Below are 8223 nucleotides of genomic sequence, written 5' to 3' on the forward strand. Positions count from 1 at the left end.
GCTTGAAGGCGGGGCAGGGGTTGCAGGGGCCGATGCCATGGGAGCAGGAGCGGAAGGTTGGGCAGAGGGGATGCAGGCTACAGCGGGAGAGGTGACGGGATGTAGCGCGGCTTGTTTTGATGGAAGCCGGGCTTTATCAGCAGGTGTGCGTTGCGGCCATCCTTTTGCGGTGGTGTGTCGGCAAGGGCGACCCGAGGGGAAGGGGTCGATGCACTGTGCGGTGGCACGCGTCGCGGCTGACCGCTGACCTCTGCCCCTCCCCTACCCCGCGACCCTGTCAGGTCGTCGGCTACGGCGTCGCGGGCTCAGACCCCGCCGGCGAGGACGCGCCCGATGACGAGGACGACAAGGAGCTGCTCAAGACCCGCGCCTACTGGATAGGTGGGCAACCAGCTTCGCACCGGGGGCCGCCACGCAGCCAGAACACGCTCCTTCCCTCGCTGGCGGGCGGCGCGCCGCAGCCTTCAGGCCGCCGCTCGGGGCCGCCTGCGTCCTGCGGCGTCCGCGCTGCAGCGTCGGCGGCCGCGCGACCCCGCAGCTCGCGCCGCCGCGCGCACCCTGCTGGGCCGGGCAGTTGCCCCGGCTCGAGGCGCACCTGCCTGCTGGCTTCGTCCCACATCGCTCCTGGAAACGCGACGCATATGACACACACACACACACACACACACACACGTTTTCTCTCTCTCACACACACAAGCCTCCGCGCCGCGAACCGCCGCGCACAGTCAAGAACAGCTGGGGCGGCGGCTGGGGCGACAAGGGTTACATCAAGATCCGCATCGGCCGCGGCAAGGCCGGGCTCTGCGGCATCGCCTCCCAGCCCTCGTACCCCCTCAAGACCGGCCCCAACCCGCCGCCCGCACCCAAGCCCAAGCCGGGGCCGGGCCCGAAGCCGGGGCCCAAGCCGGGGCCGCCGAAGCCGGTCGAGTGCGACAGCAACAACGAGTGCCCGGCGGAGACCACCTGCTGCTGCGTCGCGTGAGATATTTTTGCTTGAGATATCTTCGCTTGTGATGACCGCTTTTGGGGCAAGCATGCAGCTGCATGCTTGCCTTTGAATTGAGGGGTCTTGCGCGCTGGCTGGGCTGTGCTTCTAGCCCGTCCCCAGCGTGCCCGGCTGGGACCTATGAGCCGCGCCTGGCTGGGCAGGAGGCCCCAGTGGCGGGCGGCTCGCTGCAGCTTAGGGGCCTCTTTGTGGCCCCACCTCTCTCTTGCGGCTTCGACATCGCAGTGGCGGCGCGACCCCTCTCCCCCTGCCCCCACACCCCTCAATCTTCCATGTTTATTCCCTGCCTGCACCCTGACCTGCTTCCCTCCCCTCGCCACCATCTCCCGTGCCCCGCAGCAACATCGCCGGTTTCTGCTTCGGATGGGTGAGCTGCCGCCTGATACTCGGAGCGCCCCCCTGGCCCTTGCCTTGGCACATACAGTGCCCCTGCGAGGGCTGTCCCCGCCTGCGCTGTGGCCGCCCCTGCGAGGGCCGGCTGCGGCCCGGCCCCTTCTCGGGCATCACTCTGCGTCCATGTCTGCAGGCGGTTCGCCGAGGCATCCGTGTCGCAAGCATGCACAGATCCTCTCACTCGCCCCGCACGGACCCCCTCACTTGCCATGGCACGTCCCCTCATCACCTCATCTAACCCGGCCCGCTGCCCCTCCGACCGTCTCGACTGCAGGGCTGCTGCCCGATGCCCAAGGCCACCTGCTGCGACGACGGGGAGCACTGCTGCCCCAACGACCTGCCCGTCTGCGACACGGCCAACGGCCGCTGCCTGCCGCCCTCATTCGCCGCCGGCGCCGCCGGCGCGGTGCGCTCGGTGCCGTGGGCGACCAAGACGCCCGCGGTGCGCAAGACGGCGGCCTTCTACGGCAAGGGGCGCTTCGCCAAGGGGCGGCAGGGGGCCAAGTTTATCGGCGAGCAGGCGGGCGGCCTGCCTGTTGCGGCGTCGTAGGCAGACCCGCGCCGCACCGCGCGCAGCGAGCCGCGGCCTGCGGGCTTCCGACCGCCGGGAGGCTGTTCGAGCGCCCTGGGCGCCTCCGGTGACTTGCGGCGCGCGCGGACCCGTTGTGAGGCGCGCCTGCCTGCTGCCCGGGCTCAGGCGGGGGCCTCGTTATCAAAGGACGCGTCGGGGGCCGCCAGCCGGCTAACGACATCCAGAAACCCAGCCAGGGGGTGGGGCCCTGACCACTTCCCATAGGCCGGCCCTTGTGCCGTGCCTGCCTTGGTTCTCACCGCACACACACACACACACACACACACAGACTTTAGCCCGCAAGGAAGCGCGGCACCGGTTCATTTACCATCGGCTTTGCTGGACAGCCAGCAAGCCTCGCGGCCTCAATTCCCTGGCAAAGGGCGGGCCGGGCTTGGCTATGTGCGCCGTTTGATTACGATTTGGATCGCGGGTGCCGCCTTTCGCTGATTGGTTTGGACCCCACCAGTGTACCATCATGGGCATTGAGTGACGTCCCCTCCTGGGGGCCCGGCCCCCAGGTGGGCCCAGGTCTCTCTTGACGGCGCCAGCGCTCACGCTGCCACCCGAGCGCGGCGCCTGCCCGGCCGTTTCCAGCCGACCAGGCTGCCGCTCTCAGACCCTCCGGTTCATTATTAGACCCGAGTGTACATTACTTTTAGCCGCTTGTTGCCTGTCGCTTTCAGATGTTTGGGTGTGCGCCGCACTTCGCCCCTGGGCTTTTGCATTGAAGCCAGGCGGGTGGGCGCTGCCCCGCGCCCAGGTGCAGGCAAAAGGGGCCCAGGGCGAGATGGCTGCGCGAGCGCCACACGCTTAACCTCCCAACTTCTACTGTATCCCTCTGGCCCCCCAGCGGGGCCAAACCCCCAGGAAATCGGTACAACAGCAAAATATCGGGCAGCGATCCAGGTGTAACATTGCATGTAACATTCCCGCGCCGCCCTGCTCTGTGGGCCTCGTCGGCCGACGCACCTGACTGGAGCCATGCGGGCTGTGCGCTGCCGATCAAGTGTCGTGGCTTGAAGACCCCGCCTTTCGAATGTCAAGTACCAAACCCCTTTGGCATGGTTCGTGCAGCTGCATGCCCCTGGAATGCATTGGGATGCAAGCACTCTGGCAAGCGTCACGCGGGGGTGACGGCAAAACAGGGCTGCTGCATCAGCAGGGCGGAATGCTGTTGAAGCCAGGGCTTGTGGGGGCTAGCGAGCATGCGCTTGGAGGGCATGCTGTTCCCACCGGCATGACACCTGCCTCATCCCAGGTCAATCGGTCTGTAAGGCGTGGCATAAGAGCGAGCGGGTGGAGCTCATCGTGCACGCGCGGAAGGGACATGGGCGCCTAGTTGCTTGTGCTGTTCGCTCATCTGCCGGGTAGGCGACGCCAGGGCAGCAGGAGGGTGTACCAACGCAAGTTTATGCGGTTGCACGCACATACGTCCTTCTGTCTGTTTCCCAGTCGGACACGGTTCTACGACAGCTGCCCGCGGCCAGCCAGCGGCATTTCAGCCTTAATCAGGGGCAGCAGATTGGAGCAAAGGCAGGTGATCACCACAGGAGCAGAGCAGGTACAGCGCAGCCTTGCTGATTCAAAGCAGGACAGCTTGCTGCTTGCTGCGTCACGTCCCACGCCGCGGCTTCACGTCAATTGCAGTAAACGAATAGAGGCATACTCAAACCAGCTATGGGCCCACTCGCGCGCGGTCCAGTGATCAGCAGGTCAGCAGAGGTGATCAGGCCTTTGGAGGCACACAGGCCACAGCGGCGTGCTAGGCAAGTATTGTGGGGCCATCAACGTGGTCAGGTACGCGACAGCGGTGGTCTACACGCTTTGCGTGCAGGGAACCACACCGGGGAGAGCACCGCCATGGGCACCTGCGCATCAACCAGTGTCGTGCGCCTCTGCAAGCCACAATGTCTGCTTGAAGCTGCAGCAACAGTCACAGCTGAGGTCCAGGGGAAGCTAGCCAGTTTGGGCAGTTGCTTACGCAGGCTTAGCCACCTATCCTGTTTGCAGCCGCCGAAGACCTGCCGCGTCTGGGTGCGTGCATGCTCTGCAGGATTGACAGCAGCGCCATCGACAGCCACCATGTCGCACTCCCCAGCCGGCGGCGCCGACCGCGACAGGTGCGCCGGCCCGCGCCGCCAGCCTTCCCTCCCGCCCGCCCGTGCCGGCCCGGTTAGCACCCAGAGACAGCTTCGACAGGCGCGGTGTTCGCGGACTGCATCCTTGCGTGCCTTCTATCACTGTATACCGTACGTGCTGCGTGGCACCGCATGCGTCCGGCGGCGCCCTCGCGCGTTCTCAGTCTGCAGCGCCGCCTCCCCATGCCATCGGGCCAGACGCCCATGTCCCGCTGCTACCATTTGCTACTTGCGCCGCCTGCCAGGCCGCTTTCTGATTCATTCAAGGCCTTTGTTGGGGGCATCCCCTGGACCATGGACGACGCGAGCCTGAGGGAACGTGAGCAGCCAGCAGCCTGCTGACAGCCCCGCGACCCCCCTCCAATCCCCGCACCTCGATTTCAAACGCGGCCATCAGAAGCCGCAGCAGCATGCGCCGCGCTGCCAGCTGAGACGCGTGCCCGGCTTCGCCGCCCGCACCCTGCTCTCGAATCGCATGCCATAACCCCTTGCCCCTCTCCCATCCATGTGGGGGGTGCAGTGTTCTCCGCGTTTGGCGCTGACAAGGCGGAGGTTATGCTGGACAGGGTGACTCAGCGCAGCCGCGGCTTTGGGTTCGTGTATTTCAAGGTGCAGGGGGCACATTACGAATAAGGTCACTCGCTAGGGAGGGGCTGGGGTTGCTGGGGACAGCCGTGCTTGCTAGGTATGAGCCGGACTATATGGGAAAAGGCAAGCCGTGTTTGGGATGGGTTGGGCTTGCCGGGCAGATCTGAGAGCCTGGGCTGGCCAGTGATAGAGCGTTGCATGCAGTGACCGCGGGGGCGGAGGACGGTGTGTGCATGCTGGAGTGGGAGCGCTTACTGTCGGCGATTGGGGAGCGCCTCAGGATGTGTGTTGGTGTCACCGTCGGCGTGGGGTCTGTCGTTTGTAGAAAGCATTTCCAGAGGTGTGAAGGAGATAGATGAATGCAGGGCTAGAAACCTGCAGAGCAACACACAGAATTTTACACACTTGCGCACATACACATACTGTTTACACACACCTACTGTCTGCACACACACACACATCCACACACGATGTGCTTGTGGCCGCTCACGCTCACCTGCCCAACACCCCCGCCACCCCCCACCCTCACCTCCCCCATACACAACCGCACACCTTCAAAGGACCGTGAGGGCCTCAACAGTGCCACCCGGGAGAAGCATGCGCGCACACACACACACACACACACACACACACACACACACACACACACACACACACACACACACAAAACAACAACCACACGCCACCAAAGGACCGCGAGGGCCTCGACAGCGCCATCCGGGAGAAGCACGACACGGAGCTCGACGGCCGCCGCATCAGCGTCAAATCTGCCATCCCTGAGGACCAGATCCCGCCAGGTCAGCCCAGCGCACTGGAGTCGCCCCCTCCTCGTTGACACCCTCCACCTGGGCCCTCGTGCATTACGTAGAGGGATCTGTGTCTGCGGCGCCCGCGGCCCTGGTCAGGCTAATTCCAATCCCGTGGCGCAAGCTGCTGCGGGGCGGTTCTTCGCCCCTAGAGGATTTTACGCTGGCTTTGATGGCAGCTTGCAGGCATGCGGTTGCAAGACGCCATCCGCGTAGACAGACAGCGCTCGTTTCTCTGCCAGAGGGGCGCTCTCACAGGGTTCCTGTCATATGCTGACCCGCCAAAACAATACGCTCGCTCCAGCGCCAACTGGCACACACCCGCTGCCGCACACCCGCCCTCACGACCCGCAGGCCAGCGCGCCCCGCGCCGCAGCGGAGCCCCTGGCCGCTTCGGCGACCGCGGCCCCGGCGGCTATGGGTGAGCGGTCCCCTCGCCGCGCCGCCCCATGCGGTTCACGGCACCCTTCGACCGCTCTGTGTGTGCTGACCTGGCACAGAACTGGCTGGATGCAGATCAAAAGTTGCTGCTCGATTTGGCCTGGGATGTGTCTCTCTGTGCTCACACCTCGGCTCCCCACGCTGCCGCGTACCCCCTTGTACCCCTTCATGCCCGTCTTCACGCTACTGCGCTGCGTGGCACCCCAGGGGTGGCTACAGGTGCGAGCGCGGCGCACCGTCCGGCTTTCAACCACTGGCGCCTTGCGGCTGCTTCATCATCTCACAGTTTGGGCCTCAAATCGGGTTGTCTCGTGCCCATGTTATGTTTGCGCCACTGCAAAGCGCGCAGGACCCATCCCCGCTTGCACTCTCCCCTCAAATCTGCATGGCCAAACCCGCCATGTGCCTGTCCCGTCCCGTCCCCCCCATTCAGGGGCAATTACGACTCAGCCAGGGGCGGTTATGACCGTGGTTACGACCGCGGCTATGACCGTGGTTATGACCGGGGCGGGTGAGTGGCGTGTTGTCATGCGTCCAGGCGCTTCGGCCTTGGGTCTCAGGGCTCTCTAGGCCACCCAAGCGCGCCATGTGCACCGGCCGTGTCCATGCACCCCTTGCTTGCAGCAAATGTATGTCACCTTGTTTCTATACTGCCACGCCAAGTATTTGCTGCACCCCACCCATGTGTGCACCCCTTGTCAAACAACCACCGCCGCGCGAACGGGCAGGGGCTACGACAGGAGCGGCGGTTACGGCGGTTACGACCGCGGCGGTTACGGCGGCGGCAGGTGGGCGCGGCCGGGACGCACCGAGCCGCGCTGACCGTTCCGCCCTGGAGGGCCCCCCCCCCACCTGTTTACCCACATCACGCCGCAGTTCGTATCTGGGCTGCTTTGCTACTCATGTCGACGGATGCCTTGTGACAGCGTCGTTCTCATGACAGCGTCGCCCAAGGGAATGACGCTTTCGCTCGATAATGCTCCCTCCTACCCCCTCCCCTCGCACCCACCATGACACCTGCAATCCTCCCTCGTTGCAGCTACGACCGCGGCTATTACGGAGGGTGGGCACCTGCACAGACTTGTTCCACGCTTTGCGCTCATCCTCATACGTCCTTGCCCTGCCTGCGCTCTCCGCACACGCGTGCCTGTGCGGCCGGGCCAGGCTGCATGCTGCTCGCTGCGCACCCTTCGGCTTGACCCGACAGAAACCCACCCCCTGCCGGCATCCCCGCACTGCAGGGGCGGCGGTAGCTATGGTTACGGGTGAGCGCGGCACCGGCTGGCTTGCCCCTCCCCGCGCTGTCGCAGAGGCGCAGCCCAAGGCGCCAGTTGCTCTGGTCGCATGCTCCTGCCTACCTTGCGGTGCCAACCCCCAGCAATGGGCCAGATCTGTACCCCACCGCGTGTTGCAGCCCCCCAAACCTTGACGCCTTTGCAACTGCCGCCGCCCGCTCTGCGCAGGGGCGGCTACGACCGCGATCCCCGCGGCGGCTATTACGGCGGGTGCGCGGCCGCCCCTCCACCCTTCCTGTTCGTGCCCGTCCGTGCGCCGCTTTTGCCTTGCACCCCGCCTGCCGCTCCCACCGCCCCTCAATCTGCCGCGGCGAGCGCCTCACCTGCCAGAGCGCCAGCATTGTGCAACATTGGGGACCGCGGCTGGGATGCGGTGCCACCACCGCCCTCCGGCACACACACGCGCGCGCGCGCGCGCACGGCATGTACCTGAGCAGCCATCCCTGCCAAGCCCCTGAATCCCACACCAACTCCCCAAATCTTAAACCCTTACAGGGGCGGCGGCGGCGGTTACGGCGGTTACCCTGAGTCGCGCGACCCGGGCTACGACCGCGGCTACTATGGCGGGTGCGTGCGGGCGGCCCGGGCTGGGGCGTGCTTGCATTCTTGCTTGGGCATGGCCAGGACGGCATCAGCGCCGTCCCTTCGTGCTGTGCTGTTCTGGGTGTGTGACGGGTGGTGCTGCGCAGCAGCCTGCGTCCGCTGAAGTGGGCGAGCACAATAACGTGTGGGCAATTGCCGCCTGCCGTTTGCACCCCCCCAACCCTCCCCTCACCCTCTCCGTCTCCACGTCTGCCCGCTGCCGTCCTTTGTGCAGCGGCGGCGGCGCGTCCGGCTACGACGCCGGCTACTCGGCGCCGCCCCCCTCCTACGGCCCCGAGCGCGGCGCGCGCGCCTACACGCAGCCGCGGGCGGACCCCTACGCGCGCGCGCCGCCCGGCCGCTGAGCGGCGGGGTGGGGAGAGAGGCCGCGGGGCGGGCC

At 66.0% G+C, this 8223-nt stretch overlaps 2 protein-coding genes across 2 annotated transcripts; both read left to right on the forward strand.

The window, feature by feature from the left end:
- Window positions 1–119: 119 nt before the first annotated feature.
- MNEG_11455 (hypothetical protein) lies at window positions 120–1949 on the forward strand (the record flags this gene model as incomplete). Its single annotated transcript, XM_014040072.1, has 5 exons — window positions 120–143; window positions 282–381; window positions 726–978; window positions 1346–1373; window positions 1674–1949. The coding sequence occupies 5 exons, from the start codon at window positions 120–122 to the stop codon at window positions 1947–1949; spliced, it is 681 nt and encodes a 226-aa protein (XP_013895526.1).
- Window positions 1950–4405: 2456 nt separating this feature from the next.
- On the forward strand, window positions 4406–8188 carry MNEG_11456 (hypothetical protein; the record flags this gene model as incomplete). Its single annotated transcript, XM_014040073.1, has 12 exons — window positions 4406–4430; window positions 4632–4720; window positions 5391–5496; window positions 5860–5926; window positions 6154–6165; window positions 6380–6457; window positions 6675–6734; window positions 6986–7009; window positions 7188–7211; window positions 7410–7451; window positions 7737–7808; window positions 8059–8188. 12 exons carry the CDS (start codon window positions 4406–4408, stop codon window positions 8186–8188), a joined length of 729 nt encoding a protein of 242 aa, XP_013895527.1.
- Between the last annotated feature and the right edge of the window lie 35 nt (window positions 8189–8223).

This window comes from Monoraphidium neglectum (assembly GCF_000611645.1).
Source record: "Monoraphidium neglectum strain SAG 48.87 unplaced genomic scaffold scaffold02751, whole genome shotgun sequence".
In the NCBI taxonomy this organism is placed as follows: Eukaryota; Viridiplantae; Chlorophyta; class Chlorophyceae; order Sphaeropleales; family Selenastraceae; genus Monoraphidium; species Monoraphidium neglectum.